Genomic DNA, 25,061 nt, shown 5'->3' on the forward strand with positions numbered 1-25,061 from the left:
CAGGTCATGCCTACTAAACTTGGTAGACTTCTTCGGGAAGGTCAGTACAGCCATGGACAAGGGCAAAATGTTACATACTGCCTACCTTGACCTTCAACAAGAGGCCTCTTACTAGTGGTGTCTCTCAGAGCACTGTACTGAGACCTTTTCTGTTTGGAATATACTTCTCTGAAGTCAAGACAAATGTAGAGGACCTTTGGCTGACTAAATTTGCTGATGACTGCAAGCTAGGTGTAATTGTTGAATCCCCTCATGGATGTAGACATCCTCCAGGAAATTCTGACACAGACAAATAACTGGTGCCAGAACCATGGCCTAAAACTCAATGGAAAAATGCGTGGTTATACTCTTTGGGAAGACGACTTCCCTTGCAAATTACAATGTTTGTAACACTCACCAAGACCCAGTGGTAAGGGACTTAGGAACTCAGGTTGACAGTAACCTGAACTTTGATCACCATGCTCCTATGGTAGTGAGAAAATCCTTCTGCAGTAAGGGCATGGCATCCAGATCTAAGGAGAATATAGTCCCATGCTACTCAGTCCTCATTATACCAATAATCAAGCCTAGTGCACCATTCTGCATGTACCTGACCAGGTATGTGCAGCTGGAACAGCTACAAAGGTTCTTCACTAGAAGAATACAGGGTATAAATAATACATCCTATGCAGACAGCCTCAAAGCCCTGTCCCTGTACTCTGTCTCCTACAGACTACTTGAGGTGTGATTTATGCCTTATCGTCAGGGTATTCTCCAATTTAGCCCTGCTGGATCTGCTACACATTTGCAAAACAAACAACACTAGAATTACCTGATGTAAGAATCTAAACCTCATCTGTGACATAACAAAACATGTTGGAGGGACAGGTATGTGTCTCAGAGATTGCCTTTCTTTGGAACAGACTCCCCATTCACATGAAATGGAGCTCTTCCCTAAGCCTGTTCAAACACAATTTGGACCAATGGATGAGAAATCACAAATTCACTCCTGGCTTATCTCCTGTGGCCCTTATGAACAGGGCAGTTTTTAGATGCCCTAAGTAACAGGCATATCAAAGCCATTCTAGCCCATAGATATTGATAATTAGGAAAATTGTAGCATGAATGGCTAGGCTGATAAAGGCAGTTGGGCTTTTAGCCTAGTAACTTGCTATCAGCAGGGTAGAGGTAAGCTCACAAATCCATTATCAGCACTGATGAGAGGGTAGGAAAAAGAATCCATTCATAGTTAGTCTACCTAAATGGGTAGGGAGACACTTGGGTGGGATAGTGGTTACAGTGGTTGAAACAACTCTGGTCACAGCAAGGGGTAAGACACCTTGCTGTTTCTGGTGTTCTGATGTAGTGCCAGAGGCATGATGGACACTATGAGAAAAATGCTGGAAGTCTCAGTCACTGTATAACCTGAAGGTGCTTTACTTACCCTTAGCACAATAGTGGTTCATACATACATACAAACAAATATTTCTGGCATGGGCAATAAAGCCTTCTACCCTGCCAATATACCAAAAAAGTTATTTCCATAATGAGTTCCATGTTGTTCTTAAAAGTACTTAAAACTATTGTTTTCTTTGATGTAATTTGGTAGTCTAGTCCAAGTATTGGCTATTCCTTTAGAAACTCTTAATATTACACCTTTCACTTCCATATAACCTGTCTGGTGAATTTCTACAACTTTTGATAACCCCAAACATTCTCAGAGGTAGTTTCATCTCATTTTAAATATCTGTACTTGTATAAGATACTGTACAATTCAGATATTTTCATCTTTCATAATAACTTAAAATTTCATATGTACTGTATATATGCCCTTGGTAAATTTCCGTTGTACTCTTTCCAATTTTCTCATGCTTGTTTTCTTATATGTTTTCTATATTGTTATTCTTTACTCTAATTTGGGTCTTATGTAACTAACAAACAATGATTTTATCATTTTTGATTTCCCAGACTTCATAAATCTTTTTATACAACCTATAATTTTATAACTATCATTAACCAATTGGTTGATATGATTAGAAAATGTCAAAGCTAGATCTACCCATAAAACCCTGGTCTCTAAATGAATCTACAGTTTCAATCACTGTGTGCTGCAGTCTGCAGAGGTCAGAGCAGGAGTTATTTTTCACTGCCCCTATGGTTTTTAGACATGGCACAAGGCTGGAGCAAAGAATATACACTGGGCTTAAAGTTTACAAGAGTTATATTTGCTGTCCTTCCAGTTACTACAGTACTGACTATTACATTTTCATTGCTAGACTGAAATTATTGCATTTAAAATGTTTTTGTGAAGTGTCTATATAATTAATTATGTTGCATATAGCATATCTCTATGTAGTAAAATTGCCTGACAGTCTCAGATAAAATAGGTTCAACTTTCATTTTTTTGGAAGTTTTCTTCAGTCAAAATGTTGCACTTTAATAAATTTATGTGAAATGTTTACTATAGTACCAGCAAATATATTATTATTGTGTTTATTCATTTGTGCTCATACAGGCTAAGACAACAGAACAAAATAAAAATGTGGAAGAACTTCAGAAATCCTTGGAAAAAATGGAAAAGATCAAAGACAAAGCAGCAAAAAGGGTGGTTAGCTTGAAAACAGAGTTAGATCACACACAAGATGAGAAAGAAAAGGCCCACCATATGATGGATGCAGTCACTAATGAGCTGCATACAGTGAAAAGGGCACTTGAAGAAGTAGCTAAAAGAGAACAACAGGTAATACTCTTACATCATTAGGCAAGCAAATAAAGCCATCTCTGCCTGTTTTTGTGCAAAGGCTGCATGATTTCATTGATATATTTTTTTCTGACTTACACTGCCTGAATATATCACACATTTTGGTAGGATATACATTTTCAAAGGCTTTGCAAAAATGAATATTACTTTTGAAATGCATGATGATTTTGGTGTGAGTTGTGTCTTTTGTACATGGACTAACACTGTAATTTGCAACAGTCCTCAGAAGATAATAACTGTTCACAATGTAAAGCAGACTTATTATTATTTTTAACAATCTATTCTCCTGTTCTTCTCTCCAAGGAAATGCACTAGCAAAACTGAGTACATTTTTGCTATACTTTATTAGGCAAGGCAAATGACTTATCATTTGTGTAGAATTCATAACCTTCATAATTCAATTCAACTTCATACAGTCTATTAAATTCTAGCACATTCTTTAGCCAATTTCCATCTTACAGGTTGAATACAGTTAATAAGTAGTAAATCAATATGTTACTTCTCACATAATCAAATGGTACCAGAGCAGATGCTCAGTTCTATGTTAGACAGTGATATGAAGCCCATGACCATACTTTCTGCAGCCCATATTCTCCACCAGTCTGATTTCAGCTAATAATCTCTATCTTTACCAATATGGATATGCCCAAAAATGGCTAAAGCTGCCATAGTTTCCATTAGAAGAGCATAATGTCCCTTAATCCTGTTTATCACTTCTTTCTGGTTGGGTTTACATACAGTGGTCATACAGCATACCTTTTCTCTTGAACATAAATCCAGGAAGACATGCTATCAATCCCCTAATTGTTGGGTGGTGCCCCCTAATTTATCTATCAATATCTATCTATCTATCTATCTATCTATCTATCTATCTATCTATCTATCTATCTAATCTATCCATCCATCATTAACCATGATAAGTGTAGTTCCTCTATGCTCCTCAACTTGCTGTCACCTTTCTTTTTTTATTTTATTACCTAACGCCAATTAGGTCTCTTACTTCAAGTACCCTACTGGCTCATGCTCTCTTCCTGAGACTATCATGCTGTATAACTTCCAATCTTAGATTAACCTGTCCTTTAATGGTCATGTGACAAGACCTGAAGTGCACGTACTTTACATGATACCTACTTCTGTGAATTTTCCTTCCATCTCTCCTAAACTTAAATGGATTCTTAAACCACATGTATGATTACATAGCAGCATAACAACACCATCTGTTTGCATGTTTTTTTTTTGTTATGACCATATACATTATAGCACTGAATTAGTTCTCAGTTATGTGATCTAAGCAAAGATGTAACAATAACATCTAGTTCTGCATATTTTATAGCCATCTGAGTCACATCTGGATGCATCTGACCCCATCTTGTTCCATCTGTTTCTTGCCAGAGCAGCTTCTTTTTCCTTGGGCTTGGATCTGACTGTGTTACTCTAGTATCTTAGCCAAAATGAACAGTCCTAATGATCATAAATAAACAGAAAAGAATGTCTTGTGTGGGGGGCAACATGTTCTCTAGTAAAAGCCAAGCATAAGCTTTTCAAAAATTCTCTTTTATATCAATGTAACATACAAATTTCAGTACACCTTTTCCAGTCATTACTACGGACTTAAGTTATGCCTTATATCTTAAATTGTGTCAGCTAGTAAACAATATTGCAAGTCTGTAACAAGCAAGAAGCAAATTTACATTGCAGTTAAACATAATAGTGGTGCTAATTGTATTGTTACATGCCTTGGCATAGTATAATGTGTACTGTGTTTCATAAATCTTAAAAAAATAACACCAAGAAATAATACTTCAACCAGTACTAACCACAAAACCCACAAATAGAAGTACTGGACCCAAGGGCACAAGGTCTTAAAAATGTATTGCAAATGCTGAGATGGTACACTGCAGTTCTTAAGCAATAAGTGACAAGAAATAATTCTGCGTGTCCCTTTCTTGACTAACCTACTTAAAAAGCACCCTAAGATTAGCTCTGTCACCCCACCCACAGCTCTCCATTGTCCTCACATGGACTTTGTTTCTTTGCTTACTGTGTTTTTAGTAGTATTTTTTACCATTCTAGCCATGGAATGGAGAGCCAGCTTTTGGGAAAACCATCCATTTTTGCTTGCACCATTGCTATTATTATTATTAATGATTAAAACAAAACACTTACTACAACTACTAATATAGGAAAAGCATAATGCTAGTCTGACACTGTCATATCAGATTACTGCATTGACAAACCAAAACATATTAAGTTTACAAAGTTCTTCTCTTTTTCCTTTCTCCCTTCCTCTGTTACCTTTGTTTTAAATACTGCTTCAGTCAGTAGCAGTAAGATGCAGTCATGTCTGTTTTATAAGTTGCCTTCAACAAACTCCAAACTTTAAATCAACATAATTGTTCTAACTTCTGGATAGAAAACATGTCATTGCCGGCTGTGCCATTCTAAATTCAAGATGACAACTTCCCCTTTGACCTCTTGATACCAGACTCCAGTATGACATTCCATAGCCAAAACTGTATTTATATTTCTTAAGCACCAAACTACACCATAAACCTTTTTAAATGCTAGCTACAACTTCCACAGTCCTTTAATAAACTGCAAAATCGTTTGCTTTAAGTGACTAAACTTTTAAACAATTGGCAAATATGCTTGAAAACAACGGGAAATGTATGACACATTCATGGCATGCTTCTGAAAACCTCAGAAGCCCAAAGTCATCAACTAGCTATAAATGGTTTAACACATATCCAATTCAACCTTCCATTACTTATTTTGTTTACTAATCCATACCCTCATAAATATAACACAACACTCATTCTAGGCAAATGCTACAAATCTCCACAGGCTACTTAATGCAAATAACCAAACATGCTCAACAAACCACATTCTTATTTCATATTGTTATCTGCCTGTCTTTGTCTATCAAGCTATGTTTTACTTGTATAGTGATAAATGGGTCTATATTAGAACATTGACGTTTCAAAACTTCGAATGTTCTAATATCGACCCCTATTCAGCGAAAGCTGAAAATATCGAAGCAACAGAAAGCCAAATTTTTTCCTAGGGAAAGAATTCGGTTGTCTGTTTCTGTTGCTTCGGTATTTTCAGCGCTGTGGTGGAAAGTTACGGGTCGGGTTCAGGTAAGTGTACGATTGAGTGCGGGTTAGGTTAGTTAGGGTTAGGGCGTGGGTCAGGTAAGTGTGCAGTTGTGTGGACATGAGGGTTAGGGTGGGGTAGGTGAGTTAGGGTTAGGGCGCGGGTGAGGTGAGTGTGCGATAGTAATGGACCTTAGGGTTAGGGTTTGGGTTAAGGTAAGTGGATAGTTAGTGGTGTGTGTGTATAGTTTAGTGTAGGGTTAGGTGTAAGATTTTAGGTGTATGTGTGTGGATTGCTCTTTGTTTGGTGTGCTTGTGTTGTGTTTATGTGTTTTAGAACAGCAAATTTTTTTCCCTAGGAAAAAATTTGCTGTTCTGTATTTTCGATGTTTTCAGCTTTCGCTGAATAGGGGTCGATATTAGAACATTCGAAGTTTTGAAACTTCGATGTTCTAATATAGACCCGTGATAAAACACAACTAATTACTCCATCAGTTATCCTGAAGATCACACATGCCATCCTCACTGGCTTCTCAAAGTTCGTAAAGTACCCATCTTCCATTTCATATTGCTAATTTCTGTTTTCTCTCATGTGTGTGTGTGTGTGTGTGTGTGTGTGTTTTTGTATGTGTGTGTGTGTGTGTGTGTGTGTGTTTTTGTATGTGTGTGTGTATATGCAGATCTCTATCTGTATATATATATATATATATATATATATATATATATATATATATATATATATATATATATATATATATATATATATATATATATATATATATATATATATATATAATATATATATATAGATAGATACATAGATATATAGATACAGATATGGGTCTACTTCAGACCATCAAAATACCACATCACTGAATCTTAAAACATCGAGACCAAAAGAACGAAAGCTGATAACGTCGAAGGCCAACATTATCGGAACTGAAAACATCGAACCAAGTACACAGAACTCTTTAAGGATGATCCCACTGCAGTCAGAGCACCTTCTCAAAACCATGTGTCAAGACTTTTTCAGGGGAGCAAGCCCCCCTTCACCCCATGTGGGCTACACCCCTCCCCGTAAGTTACATATGCTAACGCTAAGATTGCACTACAGTGGGGTAAGGGTAAGTTTACTGATCCCCATTGTACTGCGATCTCCATTGCAAATGTCAAAAAGCAATAGTTTTTTGTTAAACACTGTTATTAAATGCAGAAACTGCTCTGATGACTGCAGTACAATCTCCATTCCATAGTTCAGTGTACTATTTGACATGCACAGTACCTGGTTCGATGTTGCACATTTTGATAATGTTGGCCTTCAGTGTTATCAGGTTTCTTTCTTTTCATCTCAATGCTTTCAGATTCAATGACATGGCATTATGATCCTTTGAGGTAGACCCACATATATATATATATATATATATATATATATATATATATATATATATATATATATAAATATAAAGTACGACCTTACTTTTGTGAAAGTGCACTTCAACAAATGTGCACTTTTGCAAATTCCGGTTCAGCGAACCAGCAATAAAAATAAAAAACACTTTAAACTCAGTTTTGCAGGGGGGCAAGCTCCCCTGCATCCCCCCATGAGGGGGGCTGTGCCCCTCCACCCAATACATTATGTATACTAACTCAGAGATCGCACTACAGTGGGGAAACAGGTATATTCCCTTATCCCCATTGTAGTCCTCTGTTTTATTTTTATTGCCAGTTTGCCGAACCAGATTTCATGAAAGTGCACTTTTGTTGAAGTGCACTTTCGTGAAAGTAAGGTCGTACTTTTCTTGTTTGAAATAATGGTATTTCGATCAAAAAAAGTAGACCCGTCTATATATATATATATATATATATATATATATATATATATATATATATATATAGCTAGACTGATAGATATATAAATATATTTATCTATCTAGCTATATAGATAGCCAGATATATAGGTAGATATAAAGTGTCTCACATAACAACTAACTCTTAAATTAACTTGAACCCCTCATCAGTTATTCTTACAAGTCACATTGTTGGAAAACTGCTGGAAAAGTATAATAGGTTATTTTGTGTACAAAAAGGTAAATTAACTAGGCTTAAAATGGAGTGCAAGGGCAGCTAGTCTAGTACTTACCTATGAAACTATAAAAGGTACCATTTGTCATATCCAGTAAAACACACCAGCGAGAACAGTGACCAAACAGCTCAGACAGTTCACCAAACAGATACACTGTAGTCAGCAGGACCAAAATGACTTCAAGTTTAAAATAAATTCAACTTTTATTAAGAAAATTGAAACAGATTTAGTGCTTTCATCCCCATCCACTGTGACTTCATCAGAATCTGGTCATTCCGGTCCTGTTGACTACAGTGTACCTGTTTGGTGAATTTGTCATATCCAACTTTGTTGGTTAGTGAAACAGATAAGCAGAAATATTGTGCTTTTCCTGGTTGTCAGAATTTCAATATATTAGGAAGGGTTAGGCCATAGCTTGCATTCATGTTTGCTGTTCCTTGGACTCTTCCTCAAAATTTGTGTATTCATGGATGTAGTGTATAAAATGATCAGTCATGTAAATCATAGAAACTGCAGGAAAATTCAAGGCTACTAAGTTTCATGACATAACAAATGGTCATGAAACTTTGTAGCCTTGAATTTTCCTTGCCAAAATCTGGCATTAAACTGTACCTCCCTTCTAGGAGGTCTAAGCCAGGAAGCCTGAGGTAAATTTGTGAATGCCAGTCCAATTACCCAGGTCCCATTTGAAGAAAGGTAATGTCTCACACTACTTGATCTGCAGGGGGAGTCTGTTACAAAGGCAGTGGAGGCACTGAGTGATGAATCTGTCTCTTCACTATATTTTGTTAATCTGCTAATGAAAATTGACATCATATTTATGAGATTGTTTGACTTATGTAAGTACAAGCGATTCAGGGCTACCTGTTTTTTAATGGCATGCAAAGCAAAGTATAAATCTCTGCTAAGGAGTCTATATGATACTGAATAAAAGGATTATGCTTCTAGTCTTTTCTGGTAGCTTAGGGTTTTAAGCCAGTAATCTTCTTCATTAAAAACTTCTGGGATATTTTTGTTTAGTATGTCTGATGGGGTATATCTCAAAAATGGAATTGCATTGAATAATTGGCCTGATCATGTTGAATATAAGGAAACAATGACCTCTTTAGATTTGGATCATATGCTGTTAGCAATTAGCTGTACCAAATAGAAGGACGTCCTGATTACTGTTGATACATGGTTTTCACAGGAGAGGGGAATTATCAACCAATGTTCTCATATTTAGTAGGGCAATATGAATATTGTATGCTGGTGGAGTGGTTGTCTACCAAATTTGACAATGTTGTCCTTTTTAGAATTTAATTTGAGCCCATTTTTAGCACACCATGCATTTAACAGTGTAAGTTTTTGCTAGAGAACTTCGGTATCAGAGGGGGATTTGCCAGTGATTCCCACATTGCAAGTATCTACAAATCTAGTTAGCCAGAGGTTTTGGTTCTTGGTCTGGAGGTCAGAAAGCAATTCTGAATAGAAATGGTCCTAGGACTAATTCCTGCAGAATTCCACTGGTTACTTTCATACTGTCTATTGCTGCACCTGCCACCCACATTGTATGGGTTCTGTCTTTTAACTAGTTTGCTGGCCATATCAAAGTATGCTGCTTGAGCAGTATGATGAATGTAACCAACTTGTAATTCCCTTTCGAGGAAGTTTACCAGATTCATTAGAGAGGATAGATGGGCATAACCTCATGAGAGTTTTAATATTAAAGTTTATCAGGTCTGTAATAATATGTTCCATACCCTTGCAAATGAGAGTCAGGCTGATGGGCCTATAATTCCTGAAGTCTTTGGTAGAAAGGACCTTAATGGAGTGGTATCACCACTGATGCAATACCTCTGGGACAGGTAGCTAGGCTTAGGCCAAATAGTTTATGGAGTGGTTCCACCAGGACATGCTTAGTACCATTTATGAAACAGCATGATATATTATCAGTATTATAAGATCCCATTGTTTATAGTGTTATACAGTACTTTAAATACATTTTTTAGTAATGATGAGGGGTTTGAGATATTCAGGGACAGGAAGGCTTTTGATAGTTGTCTCGCTAGAAAGAATGTTTTTTGTCATTTTTTGCAACCTTGTGAGTGTCACTGTTTTGATATTGTGACTTCACAAGAATTTAGACCTTTTAGTATAATAAGTATGTGACAATTAAGTAACATGATTATTCACAGTAGATCCCATTCCATTGTATGAACCAGCCACTGAAGACAGCAAGCCAAAATTGTTATGAAGTAATCCTCGCCTTAACACACAGCCACCACTATTTCAATTATCTTCTAGCATTTACTTTGATACATTAGGCAAGTAGCAAACTGACTCTTAGAATCGACAAAACCGTAACAGGACTGTCTTATGTATAATCCAGCTAAATCTGTGAGAAATTGTGAACAATGTTTCAAAACAGAAGCATGGCTGGCTCAAACAACACTCTGTGCCAGTACCATGAACCAGCACCCTACCCTCTCAAAAAAAGCACTTTACTACAGCTTATTAGCTAGATCCATAAGAATAACAACAACAAAAAGTGACCATTCCTTGTACTGGCACACTAACCAGGTGGCCAGTTGCATGACATTCCCTCAGCTCCCTCCAACCTCAGACATTCAGGTCCCATATGTTGATCCTGTTTCACTGTTGCAGTCCATACAAAATGGGTTATCTGGCTTTTAGTAGCCCACAGTTGGCCAGAATACCAAAGTCCTTGGTATATGACATTGGCTGCCTTTAGTTTAAGCCTGATGTCAGGACATCAGGTACAAAGGAAGGTGGCCAATGCCATTTCCCCAGTCTTTCTTGCCATGGAGCCCGAAACAGAAGCATTTTGCACGAGTGCCGGTTGGTCGAGTACCATCTTTTTGTATTCCGACTGCTTAGTTGAAGACATCCTCAGATAAGTACCCCATTGAGGGCCCTCTTTTCTTGCTTTAACAAATGTCAGAGAAAGTTAATAACTGTCTTGCCTGTGGAAAACAGATTCTGCACCATGATTTTTATTCCTATTGTATCACTTGTTTGGCCTTGAGCATGATGTCCCTAATTGTGTTCTCTGTGCTTCTTTCAACCCGCATACCATTCGCCATAGAGCTAGGATCTTGTTTAAGCATTTCGGAGTTTGGCCTAAGTTCATCGTATGGCGTCTTCTGGTCTCCCGACTTCAGATGTTCCTAAGAAGTGCAAGGATAAGGACTGCGACAGGCTTAGGGTCAAATTAACCGACGATGTCCCTGTTAAGTTGGTTGTCGGACCAGCGGTAGTCAGGTGAGGCACTTTCATTGCCCCTGCAGTCTGCAGATGTTCAGCAGCAGGAGTCTGTGAAGACCTTTTCTGAGTCCTCCATTTCGCAGGCTTCCACTTCATCTTCTGACCCTCTGCCAGTCGCCGCCTTTGATGGATCTGGAGCAGGTAAGCAGGTGCCAGCTTCTGAGGCCTCTTTTCTCTGCCTGGAGACCAGATCCAGACCGACGACCTTGGTTCAGACTACTGTGGTGACTAGGCCTTCTGAGTCTCTCCGGCTTTCTAGCGGGCCTTCCAGCTGAAAATCTACTCCAAAACAGGTGCCCACCTCGCCTCAAATGCCTCAGTTTCAGATGATTAAGATGGCTAGTAATCTTTTGACCCTTATCAGGGGCTCTCAGCCACCTCCTTCTAAGAGGGCTAGGGAATTGTCCCTAGAAGTTTTGTCTGCCTCAGACTCTGAGGTTTCCAGCACCTCTGCTGATGAAGAGGGAAACTCTCAACTTTTTTCTGGTTTTGAGGATTCTGATGCAGAAGACTCCATCCCTTCTGCCTCCCCTCCAGAAGATTTTTCTTTTGGAGATACTCTGAATACTCTTAGGGAGCATTTCAAATGGGAAAGTCAGGACTACCCTCAGTTTAAGAAATGGATTAGGGAATTCTTGGATTTGCCACAGCATAAATCTTTGGCTATCCCTCCGGTTTTGGAAGTTGTTGATGTTTTCATGGAGAATTCGTTGACTGCTAATTCTCTTCCTCCTGCTCCTAGAAAGCCTGACAGGTATTATAGAGTTCCTGATTCTCATCAGTTCCTTTTCAAGAATCATACTGCTGATCCAGAGATTATTTCTCAGGGCCCTAAGGGTGTTAAGGCCATAGTTGATAAAAATCCTGTTCCTTCTGACAGGGAATCTAGGGCCTTGGATTGATGGGGTAAAAAGGTTTATACTTCTTCCACCCTGGCTATTAGGTCTGTTAATTGTCTTTTTCATATGCTTAAGTATCAGCAGCATACTTTGGAGGCCATTAAGACTAAAATTGCTGGTGTTCCTTCCTTGATAGAGAGTAAGGACATGCAAGATTTATTCAATTCTGCCACTGTTGTCACTAAACATTCTCTACATTGTGGTTTCAACACTTTGTAGGCTTCTTGCAGGGCTGCAGCCACCGGTTCTGTTATTAGAAGGCATGCTTGGCTCAGGGAACAGCCCCTTTCTGAACCTGTCAAATCTAAGTTACTGGATGTGCCTTTGCACAAGGATAATTTTTATGGTAGCAAAGCAGAAGAGGTGTTGAAAAAGTTGGAGGATAAGGCCAAATCTATGCAAACTGTTAAGGATTTTCTGCAAGTGCAGCCTCCTTGTTTTAGTAGGCATTACCCTTATAAGAAATGGACTTTTCCTGACTCCAGTAAACAGGGTTGCTCTAGGCCTAGGGGTTACAGGTCTTCTAAGGGACAGACTTCCACCCCTCAAAAGGCTAAGCACTGGCAGGCTTCCTCTTCAAAATCGGGGAGTTCTAAGCAAACGTCCCAAAGCAAGCATTCCCAATGACACCGGCCTTCCCCTGCCTGCCTCTGCAGGCCCAGGGTTTCCTTTGGGGGGGAAGGTTAGCCATTTTTGCAGATGTCTGGTACACCATTACAGATGACAAATGGGTGCTCAAAATAGTATCCCAAGGCTACAAGTTCTCCTTTCACAGCTTCCCGGTCCACCACGGATACCCAGATATTCCCCCACATCAAAAGGCCGAAGCAGAACAACAAGTTTCTTCTTTGCTAAACCTGGGAGCAATAGAGCCAGTTCCTGCACTACAGATAGGCCAGGGTTTCTACTCAAGACTTTTTCTGGTTCCCAAAAAAGGGGACACCTGGCACCCTATTCTAGATTTGTCCATTCTAAACACTTTTCTGGTTATTCCCAAGTTCAAAATGCTCGCTCTTCAGAAACTGCTACCAGTGCTGGCCAAGGATTCTTGGCTGGTGACTTTGGATCTCAAAGAAGCTTATCTGCACATCCCAATAAGGGAAAGCTGCAGGCAGTTCCTTTGCTTCAGGGTGGGGATCAGGCACTTCCAGTTCTCTGCACTGCCCTTTGGCTTATCTATTGCTCCCAGAGTTTTTACAAAATGCCTGGCTCCAGTCATTGCTTTTTGCAGGCAAAGAAACATTCAAATTTACCCTTACTTGGATGATTGTCTTCTTCAGGCAAACTCTCCAGAACAACTTCTAAAGGATTTGTACTTTGTAAAGAACCTTCTCACCTCTTTGGGCTACACTATCAATGAAAAGAAGTCAAAACTGGTACCCACCAGAGACTGTATTCCTGGGAGCGAGCCTGAACACAGCCGCCCAAATGGTATCCCTCCCTCAAGAGAAACAAATGGATCTTTCAGATTACTTCAAGAATTTGGCAGGCATGACCCAGCTCTCTGCAAGGCAATTCCTGCAAGCCCTGGGATTTATGGCTTCATGTATTCTGATGATTCAATATGCCAGACTGCATATGAGGAAAATACAATGGTACCTCAAAAACCTTTGGTGTCAACAATCTCAGGATTTAGACTTGATTCTTCCTCTGATTCCCTGCCTGCAGACGGAGTTCCTTTGGTGGGCGATGGCCTGTGCACAGAACAAAGGCCTGCCTTTCTGTCTACCTCCTGCCAGCCAGACTCTCACCACAGATGCCTCAGACTACGCTTGGGGAGCACATCTAGAGGGCAGATGCATTCAGGGGACCTGGAACTATCAACAGGTTCATTTGCACATAAATCTGAAGGAATTGATGGCAGTCCAGCAGGCCTTGATGGCTTTCAAGCATCTTCTTTCTCCTGGTACTCTTCTAGTCAGGACAGACAGCACCACAATCATGTGGTACATCAACAAGCAGGGAGGGACTCACTCTTACCCCGTGTGTAGACAAAGCGTGATACTATGGTCCATGGCAGCTTCCATGGGCATCCATCTGATACCTCAGTTTCTTCCATGAAGGCTCAACACCTTGGCAAACCAGTTGAGCAGGTAGGTCCTGGATCCTCACGAGTAGCAACTAAATAAAACCATCTTCTATTGCATCATTCAGTGTTGGGGCACTCCCCAGGTGGATCTCTTCTCTTCTCTGACCAACCATCTTCTTCCAACCTTTTGCACCAGGGATCATCATGACAGAGCTTGGAAGGTGGATGCTCTGTCCTTCCCCTGGACACAGCTCTCAATCTATGCATTCCCTTCCCTGCCTCTTCTTCCCAGAGTGCTGTTAAAGATAAGGGACAAAACACCAAGGGCCATCATCATAGCTCCAGACTGACCCAGGCAACATTGGTATCCACTACTTCGCATTCTCTCCCAGTCTCTGTCTTGGCATCTTCCCGATACCAGATCCCTTGGTTCAGGAGGGGAGATAAATTCTGCAACCTCATCTTCAGACTCTGCATTTGGCAGCCTGTCTCATAATTTAAACCTTTCTCAACAGGTGGTAGAGGTCCTTCGTGAGGCCAGGAGGCCTAGTACTAGGAAATCTTATGCAGAAAAGTGGAAAAGATTCTCCATCTGGATGCAGACTAGAGGGGAAGACCCTTCTCAACCTACTCTTCCTCTTATTCTTGACTATCTGGCAGGCTTGCTTAATGGTGGACTTTCCTTTTCTTCTATCAAGATTCACACTTCAGCTATTTTTGCTCATTGTTCCATTTAAGAACCCATTTTCTCTCATCCCTTGATGAAACAGTTCCTCAGAGGAGCTAGCAATTTAAAGCCTCTCAGAAGTGCACCTTCTCCTGCTTGGGATCTTAATTTTGTTCTTGAGAAACTTACTCTGCCTCCTTTTGAACCAGCTGCCTCAGCAGATTTGAAGTTTATCTCCTGGAAAACTGCCTTTCTCTTGGCTGTTACTTCAGCTAGAAGGGTCTCTGAGCTGCAGGCCTTAATGGCAGTAGAGCCTTTTATCATCTTCCATGTGGATCGGGTTTCTCTTCAAACTAATCCCTCTTTTATGCCTAAGGTGGTTTCTAGCCTGACTCTTAACCAGTCTATCCACCTGCCTACCTTCTTTCCTAATCCTCAGAATAAAGGAGAAAGGTTACTGCATTCCCTGGATGTGCATAGACAGCTTAGATTTTACTTGGACAGGACTAAACCTTTTCGAAAGTCGGATCAGTTGTTCGTCAGTTTTGCTCCTGGAGCTCAGGGCAAAGCTATTTCTAAACAGACCATTTCTAAGTGGATTGCCCATTGTGTTCACTTTTGTTACTTACAGCACGGCAAGGTTCCTCCAGAGGGTATTAGGACCCATTCTATTAGAGCAACCTCTACCTCAGCAGCTTTTTTAAGAGGTGTACCTACTAGGGACATCCGGAAGCAGCTACCTGGACTTCTGTCCACACTTTCACTAAACATTACAATTTACCCTTGTTTTCTAAGTCCAGGCCTGGTTTTGCCACTACAGTGTTGCAGGGCATCCTTACCAACCCTTAATCAGTGGGTGTTCCTCCTCCCTTTTGTTTTTTCTTCCTGGGCTTTAGGTATTAACCCATTTTGTAAGGACTGCAACAGTGAAACCCTATGAACATAGTACAGTTGTGTACACTTACCATAAATGTCGATGTTCAAGTGTATTCACTGTTGCAGTCCTGGTTTCCCTTCCATCCCCCTTTTTTCCTAGGGCACATACTGGATTTTTCTTTTCCTGGTCTAACCTTTTTTGGGGGGCTCCTGACAGTTAAGGTGAGAAAAACTGAGTAAATGGCATCGGCTGCCTTTCTTTGTACCTAACGTCCTGATGTCAGGCTTAAACTGAAGGCAGCTGACGTCATATACCAAGGACTTTGGTATTCTGGCCTACTACCGGGAGCCAGATAGCCCATTTTGTAAGGACTGCAACACTGAATACACTTGAACATCTACATTTATGGTAAGTGTACACAACTGTACTTTCTGTGCCCTGTTCCCAACCTTCCTTACCCACATTTTATTTAAAAAAAAGGTCTTCTTTTAAACTGTAGCAAACTGCTTGCTACAAATATAGCAGACATTTGCTACAGTTTATACTATGCCTGCATATAGTGCTAAAGTGCAAAGATTTTAGTTACTTGTAAATTGTAACAAACTGTTTGCTACAGTTCCGTTTGACTGTAAATGCAAAACTGGCTTTTCAAAGCCAGTATTGCATTAGGCATTTGCCCCTCTTGCCCTGGCCTAGCTACCGTACTGCTTCCTTTTACTTAAAGATGGTTCCCACATACTTGGTACATTTTCAGACTATCCTGAAAAGTGATCACTGATCTACCAGTCCTGAAATGATTTTTCAAAGTGCACTGTTCTGTTTGCAAACTTTAAATGATAGTGTATAAAGTCATCACTTACAGAGGTGAAGAAAGGTAGGGAAATTGGTGGTGTAGGTGAGGAAAGAGGTGGCGCAAAAGGTGCTGCTTTTCTTAGTTTCACCAAAGGTGAAAGTTGTACTTGATAATTAAGGTTTGGGGCTTCTTGATTGTAAGACATTTCCCTGAGGGGATATATGGCTGAATTACAATTTATCTGCAGACATATGGCTGCAACAAATTCACTATGGGCAGAGCCAGATCATGGTCAAATGGGACCCTAGACAGTGTAATGGACAAGTGCCATTGCCCCCACCTGCAACCATTCCTGTGTCCCATTATTAAGTGGTGGGGGAAACAAGTAAACAGTTTAAAATGATCAGTGTGCAGACTATTTTCTTCTTTACTTTTGAAATGAAGACAGAGAAGGGAGTTTAATTTGTTGACTAGGTTAGTCCCACTATGCTGGTAGCCTCCTTTAAGGGGGACCCTTGGTGGTAGTTATACTACTATGGAAAATTTGGCCAGTGTGTCAGGGAACTTCCCCCTACTCACTTCAGGTGGATGTCAAAAATCTCACAGCACCTCCCATCAACACAAGTAGATTGGGCCTCAGTTTAAAAACTCATCCAAAGGATGACACACTCAGGAGTGTAACATCTCCCTTATTCTGCACCGTAGTGTCAGCAATCCATCTAAATGGTGTGGGAATAGAACCCACAGTGTTCTGCACCAAAGGCAAGTATGCTACATGTTGCATGACTAACACTGCTCACAAAACAGTTGCACATTGGAAACAGATTTAGCTTGGGCAACAGGAAAATTCTCTTCCCTTGAAATTCACATTAATTGTAATGCAGTAGTCGACTAAATGTACCTTGCTCCCTGGGCTATTTTATAGTTTTCAACATTTATTTTCCATTAGGCAGTGAAAAAAACATATGAACCAAGAAATGAAAAAGTACGCATTTCAGAACTTTTCAACCAACTCTAATGACTAACTGCAACCAAAGGATCATACCTTTCAAGTGTCCAGATTTCTGTGTCATATTTTTGTCCATTCCTTACAAAATGTGTGGTTTTCTGGCAAAACATTTGAGGACTGAAGTCACTAAACAATGACAGACATGTTAAACTTCATACACTTTAGAAAATGTGTGATAAAACAAAGCCTATTTTCTATCAACCTTTTATAAGTAAAATATGGAAAAATATTGCCCCTATTTTTGGGCCTTTGTCTCCTTTATTATTTTTGGTTTTGTACAGATTTCATGCACTAAGGCATGGGTATGTTAGTTGATGTAGAGGTTTAAGGTTCTTGTTTCCTGCAGCCAAGGTACAAGGTTTGAGCTTCAGTAAGTTTGTACATTAGTAACCAGCCTTTTCTAACTAAAGCATTACACACACACACACACAAACACAAATACAAACACTACCTGCAAGTTTCCCAATACATTTGCAGTTCCCCATCTGTTCTGCTGCTTCAGTAATAGCTTGGAATTACATGGCTTCAATAAGATGAAGCTGATAAGTAATGCTTCTTTCTACCATCCCCCTCTAATAGTTCGGAAACAAAATCTCATGTGTTCTTACTCTCTAAGTAAGAGTGCATTCGTTCATCTTAAAGTGGATGCATGCAGAGCAATACTGTATGGTCCCAGAGAAAACTTTAGCTTATTTTGATCAAATTAATGTTGTGTCCACCCCTCCCAGCTAGCAGGCCTTAGGCAGTTGTCTAGGTCACCCAGTGCTGGATCTGGATCTGACTGTGTGCACAAAGAAGCAAATCAGCACTTTACCCACAGCTGAAGTATCCAAGTACAGGCCAGGCAACAATGTCCATGGCCCCCCAGGACCCTAGAGTATCAGGGCATTTTGCTGCAGGTGCCATATTTTCTGGATGGCATGTCAGTGAAAGAGAAAATACAGTGCCCAACAGGCAATGCCATTATTAATTTGTCACAGGAAGTGATAGGTGTTGTGCTTGGTGTACAGTACATGCTTATGAAACTACAGCTTGTACAAGTATGGAAGAACAGAAGGAAACTCTTTCTTTGCAGTAGTCACATTTATCCAGCTGTTAATGCTTTGGGAAATACTGCCTAGATGCTGTTATTCTTTCATGGGGAGTAACAACAATCCCTTGAGCAGGGATTCCATGTAGACATCTTTGAAATGTTATTTTTGCTATAGCATGCTAAGCAGTTCAGTGAGAGGTAACTCACATCATCCTAGTACACCTGTAACAACTGGGACCAGACCCCCTCTTCATTGCTCACCTATGAAAGATCCAGGTCAGACAGGTTACACATATTCCAGTTCTCCCTACAGTTGGTTATTCAAGTTGTTGGCAAAGTACTGCATTCTCCTGTGTGGGCACAGTGAATTTTCTACAACCGTGTGCCTCTGCAGCTGAGCTGTTTGTTTTAGGGATAGCTTACAGATTTAGCCAGATAAGTAAAGAATGATCATCCCATAAGGAACAAATCAATACAGACCTTGTTTTTTTAACAGCATGTGAATTAGAGCGGCCACTGTGGTGCAGTGGTTAGCATTGCAGCCTTACAGAAAGAGGTTCTCTGGCTCAATCCTCTGCTGGGTTGCCTTCTGTGTGGATTCTGCATGTCCTCCCTGTGGTCGAGTGGATTTCCACCGGGTGCTCCGGTTTCCTCCCACATCCCAAAAACATGCCATGGATTGGACATTTTAAATTGGTCCTAGGCGTGAGTGAGTGTGTGTATGTGCCTTCGGTGGAAAGTTGGGTGCCGTGCTGGCAACCTGACACCGTAAAAACTCCACTGCCAATCATGAGCAGACCGGTGATCCACTTTGGTGACTCCTACCTGGGAAAAGCTGAAAGAAGAAGAAAGAAGAAGAAGATGTGAATTAGGGAATTTGAAGCAGAGAAAAAAATTAAAAATGTTACTGTAGATTACATATAACTAACAAAGAAAGTCTAACATTTATAGCAGTTATCTTTATAACAGTAATTACTATATAGTTCAAGTAAGAGTAGGATAGGGGAAAACACGAAGCCTAGTCGTAGGAATTAATGGATTTTATAACAATTAAATGTCCTAATATAGGCCTGAAGGCAGGAATATGTTTATGCATTGATATTTTTAAGTGTAAAGCTGAAATAAACCATCACTACATCAAACACTAGGCATAGAGTGAGAAGTGTAAGAAATGACTGCTGCGCTCAAAGCCATCTATACCCTTTATAACATAATACTGATTCTGAACATGTATATTACTGACAGCATGCACAGAAGTGGATGAATTGTGATTTACTGCTCTGCTTGACAAGACAATAATCTTCTTCTTCTTCTTTCAGCTTTTCCCGGTTAGGGGTCGCCACAGCGGATCACCTGTCTGCTCATGATTGGCAGTGGAGTTTTACAGTGTCGAGTTGCCAGCCCGGCACCCAACCTTCCACAGAAGGCACACAAATGCACACACTCACACCTAGGGCCAATTTAGAGTGGCCAATCCACCTACAGCATGTCTTTGGGATGTGGGAGGAAACCAGAGCACCCGGAGGAAACCCACACGACCACAGGGAGGACATGCAGACTCCGCACAGAAGGCACCCCAGCCGAGGATCGAACTGGAGAACCTCTTGCTGTGAGGCGGCAATGCTAACTGCTGCATTGAAAAGACAATAATGCTGCTCATAAAACCTGAAATGTGCATTGTAGTGTGGATTTAATTTTATATGCAACTGAATTTTAGGTTGTACCTGTATTTGTGAAAATTCTCTGCCTAACTTGAACAACACAACAAGGAACACAGGGTGGCTTACAGATGAATAAGTTAAAAGAAATATTTTTGATGCAGCTTTAACAGCCAGAAACGTGGCTATAAGCATGAAACTGCAGTGAATCCATATAAAATCTGCAATTCAAGCTACTATGTATACCCAGGTTAACACAGCCCTCAGTAATATCTTTATTTTCTGTGATCTGTTTTGAAAGGTTTGTAGTTCTTGTTTACTATTAGCTGAATGCACTTCTAGGAGTTTCTGCAGTTACCTCCAACTGGTGCCTCAATGCATCAAATATTGCTTGTTGATATTTGCATTAAACATCCCCAAACCATGCTACATACAAGGTATCAGAATATTTTATCTTGAAACATACATGATGGCAAACTTAACTGTATAGATATTTGATCTCTGCCAATGAATAACTGTTAGAACTGTAAGGTGATAACTTCATTTTTAAAGGCTCATGCCACACCCACTAGTAGTTAAAGGTACACACTCAAAAGAGCTGCGCTGGAGGGAATGAGTTAAGGAAGTGTATCCATTACTAGGCAATGCAGGTAATGTAAATTAAAGTTTAAACAGATAAAAAAATGTTCAGGGTAGATATTGGCCTGTAGTCCCCCACAACAAAAACAATGGAAGTTCTGTCTGACATAAGTTGTTCTTCTTCTTCTTCTTTTGGCTTTTCCTGGTTAGGGGTTGCCACAGCGGAACTCCGGTCCGCTAATGATTGGCAGTAGATTTTTTTTTTTACGGGTGCTGAGGTGCCAGCTTAATGCCCAACCTTCAATGAAGGCATGTCCATTCTACATAGTAACTAAAATGCTACCCATTTAAGTATCTTGGCATTTTGCTCTAATAACTGCCCATAGCTTCCTGTCCAGATACCAGAACAATACAATTCTACACTATAAATATAACATAGAAATTCAAATCACAGGGAGGGCCTACACCTCTCAACAGCTCTATATTTTAATGTTTTTGCCACTGTTCTGGTTGGCATCATAAAATAGAATTTGTTAAGATGCAACAAGTTCTTTATAGCATTGCATTATTCTGGTAATAAGATAATCCTAAATAAAAGTAGTCATCAAAATCATCAATTTGATCTTATTGATGAAGCTAAATAAAACTATTTTTGGCATTGGCTTTGTCTGAGTCCCTTCCCCAGTGTACCGCTGCATATATTTTCTATTTTGGTGGTCTGCATCCATGGGTGTCAGCGCTGCTGCAGTTTCCCCTCAATATGCAGCTTTGAGTTTCAAGGGTAATAAAAGTATATTATTGTACCATATTAAAACATTTAAAAAGTTTGTTTTATCTTAGATAAAGAGAACTAGGTTCAGAGATAGTGTTGTACCATTTCTCAGTAGAAAAATGTATCATATGTACATTTTGAATATTCTGGGTTGTTGTACATACATACATACATACATACATACATACAAATGTTTCAAGCACGGGCTCTAGCTTGCCAATATACCAAAACACTTGTTCCCATAATAAATGTCCAGGCTGTTCTTAAAAATATCTAAACTAGTACTTGCTTTAATGTAATTTGGTAGTCTGTTCCATGCATCAGCTGTTCTCTCAAAGAATCAATAAGTACACTTCTCATTCCTATAGAATCTTCTACATAGGTTGTCTGCTGATTCTCTAGTACTTTTTGATAACCCCAAACATTCCCAGAGGTAGTTGTCCCTAAATGCCCTATATACCTGAATAAGACCTCTTCTTAAATATCTGTAAGAGACAATGTACAAGTTCAGATATTTTAGTCTTTCATAATAACTTAGATTTTCACATCCATGGATGCCCTTAGTATATTTCCGATGTACTCTTTCCAGTTTATTCATGCTTGTTTTCCTATAAGGCTTCCATATTGTTATTCCACAGTCAAGTTTAGGTCTAATGTAACTAACAAACGATGACTTCATTATGTTTGATTTCCTAGACTTTATAAATAATTTTGTACAACCTATAGTTCTATAACTATCATTAGCCAATTGGTTGAGATGATTAGAAAAACTCATAGCTGAATCTACCCATATACCCAGGTCCTTAAATGAGTCTACAGTTTCAATCACTGTGTGCTGTATTAAATATTCACCTTTCAGTTGATGTCTCACAAATCTCATATGCTTAGTTTTTGATGTATTTATCAACATATTATTCTCCTGTGCCCAAATGGTCAATTTAGTCAAATTATTTTGCAGACACGCCTTGTCTGTAACACTTGTAATCGGGTTACCCAATTTCAGGTTGTCAGCATATAGACTGTAGAACACCTCAGATGAAAAAGTAAGGTCTGAAAGATACAATCTAAACAAGTAAGGGCCTAGTACAGAGCCCTGTGGGACACCTTGACTGTAACCAAGGATTTCACCTGTCCAGTTGGTGTGTGATACTTGCGATGTCCTATTTGTAAGCCATGCAGCTATCCATCCTATCAACAGTACATCAATACCTAGTTGTACTAATTTATTGATCAGTGTTTTCTGCATGACCCTGTCAAATGCTGAAGTTAAATCTATATAAATCACATCACAGCACAATTTTTCATTCATAGCTGTTATTATATTGTTATAGAACATCATGTTACAGGTAGTAATAGATCTATTTCAACATATTTATGCTGATATATGGTTTCATGTCCCAGCCTATCCATTTCTAACAATAACTTATCCAGTATTACCTTCTCCATTATTTTTCCACAACATGAAAGTAGACTTAAGGGTCTATATGATTCTGGGTTTTGTCCTACTCACCTTTCCCTTAAAGACAGGTTTAATAAGTGCATGTTTCCAATCTTGAGAAATCTCCCCATATTTATATGACCTAGTGAATAATAGATGTAATGACAGTGTAAGTTCTTGCTTAAGTGTTCTCAGGTCATTGATACTTATTCCATCTCCTCCCTGTGCTTTGCTTGGATCCAGTTTGCACAGTTCTTTTTCAATATAATCTAATTTGATTCCAGTATTAAGGCTGTGGTGGTGCAGCGGTTAGCATTGTCGCCTCACAGTAACAGGTTTTCCAGTTTGACTCTTGGCTGGAGCACTTTCTGTGTGGAGTCTGCATGTCCTCCCTGGGGTTGAGTGACATTTAAAGACATGCAGGTAGGTGCATGCATGAATGGGTGTGCCTTCGTTGAAGGTTGGGCGTCGGGCTGGCACCTCAGCATCGTAAAAATCTACTGCCAATCATAAGCAGACCAGCGTTCCGCTGTGGCGACCACTAACCAAGAAAAGTCGAAAGACATTACTTTTACATGTGGGTTTACCTGGATGTCACTAGGACAACTCACCACCCCTTTTGTGGAGACAAACTGTTTTGCATAAGATTTTGTAAATATATCTGTAACCTGTTGTGTCTGAGAATAAATTTTAGAATCTGCACACAGTTTATCAATTTGTGTATCTTTACTCCTTCCACATCTTATGGATCTATAAAAAGGTTTCCTATTATGCGCAATATCTTTATATTAATTTTCTTCAAATTTTTCTTGATCTTGTCTAACACTATGCTTAATCTGTTTGTTCAGCTCGTTTATTTCAGTTTTCAAAGTTGTAGTTCGACCTCTTTTCCATTTCTTATATTTTTTTGTCTCTCACCTTAATCAGGTATCTTGTTCTTATGGAAATATACCTCCCTGATGTTGCATGCCTAGATCCTGATGTTAAACATTTTTTTGACTTTTTACACTCAAACAATTTCTCTTTCAAAACCTTCCACATTCCATCTGCAGTTTTTCCACTGAACACCTCACTCCAGTTAGTTTTATATAGTAACTGTTTTGTGTCCATATAATCTGAAATTAACCTTCTGTGCATTGGTTTAGATTTCAGTTTGGCAGAATTATCTAGCAACAAATTAACCTTTATGACTCCATGATCACTGCACATCAATGGTGGTAAAACTTGACTTGAAGTTACAGTAATTTCTTTGGGAACACAAACAATATCTAGTGTATTCCGTCCCCTGGTAGGTTTTTTTACTATCTGAAGCATTTGTTGTTCCTAAATATATGCTGTGAATAATTTCTTTACTAACGTTGTTGAATCAATATTATTCCAGTCTGTTTCTGGTAAATTTAAGCCCCCAGCTAATATTATTCTTCCCTCCTGCGTTTCATGTAGAAATGTATGAAATCCTCTAGGTCATCTGTACTTGACTTTGGTGGTCTGTACACTCCAACAATTGTTATATGTTCCAGGGTTGTCTTTATTGTCACAGTTACATAGTCTATAGTATTGGTGTTATCACTGAACATGTTTGCAAGTCCATAAAATGTAGGTGGTAACATTAAGGAATTCAACATAAAGCAGTACTAAAGTTTTAGCAATCTAACTGCACTTCCAGAAACCAGAGAGGAGGGCATCGTAAATAGCTTAAGTATGAGACATTTTAGTTGCGTGCGATTTCTTACTACGAGCATAATTCCCATTGCTTTCAGATGACTTCTTATGTTAGCATTTCATGCCATGCTCCTCTCATTGAATAGGTCCATGCTTTGTTCAGTCATTTTAATTATTTATTTAAATGCCAGATGCCAGCCACTTTATAATGTAAAATACACAACAGATAGATTAGCTAGGCCTTAGTTATATAAATAGAATATTAAATCTGTTAACTACAAAAAATGTTGCTGAGAACTTTGAAAGACTCTCCAAAAGAGATGGCATTTTTTGAATACACAAATTTTGCATGACTGTTGCGCTGCAATTTTATTTTAAGCATGGTATTGTGGAATACTACTTATCTTGTTTAAAGATTGGTGTTATACATGTATATTTCCACAAAGATGGTATTTTTAGT

The 25,061-nt window shown here is 39.3% G+C and overlaps 1 protein-coding gene across 1 annotated transcript in view; it reads left to right on the plus strand.

Moving 5' to 3' along the window:
• LOC122803879 (coiled-coil domain-containing protein 170-like) overlaps positions 1 to 25,061 on the plus strand; it is a 1,585,583-nt gene that overhangs the window by 1,551,518 nt on the left and 9,004 nt on the right. The window contains exon 12 of the mRNA XM_044073560.1: positions 2,495 to 2,719. Within this exon, the coding sequence (XP_043929495.1) occupies positions 2,495 to 2,719 (225 nt within the window). The remainder of the gene's footprint in view (positions 1 to 2,494; positions 2,720 to 25,061) is intronic.

This window comes from Protopterus annectens, chromosome 6.part0, assembly GCF_019279795.1.
Source record: "Protopterus annectens isolate FY-2018-M chromosome 6.part0, PAN1.0, whole genome shotgun sequence".
In the NCBI taxonomy this organism is placed as follows: domain Eukaryota; kingdom Metazoa; phylum Chordata; order Ceratodontiformes; family Protopteridae; genus Protopterus; species Protopterus annectens.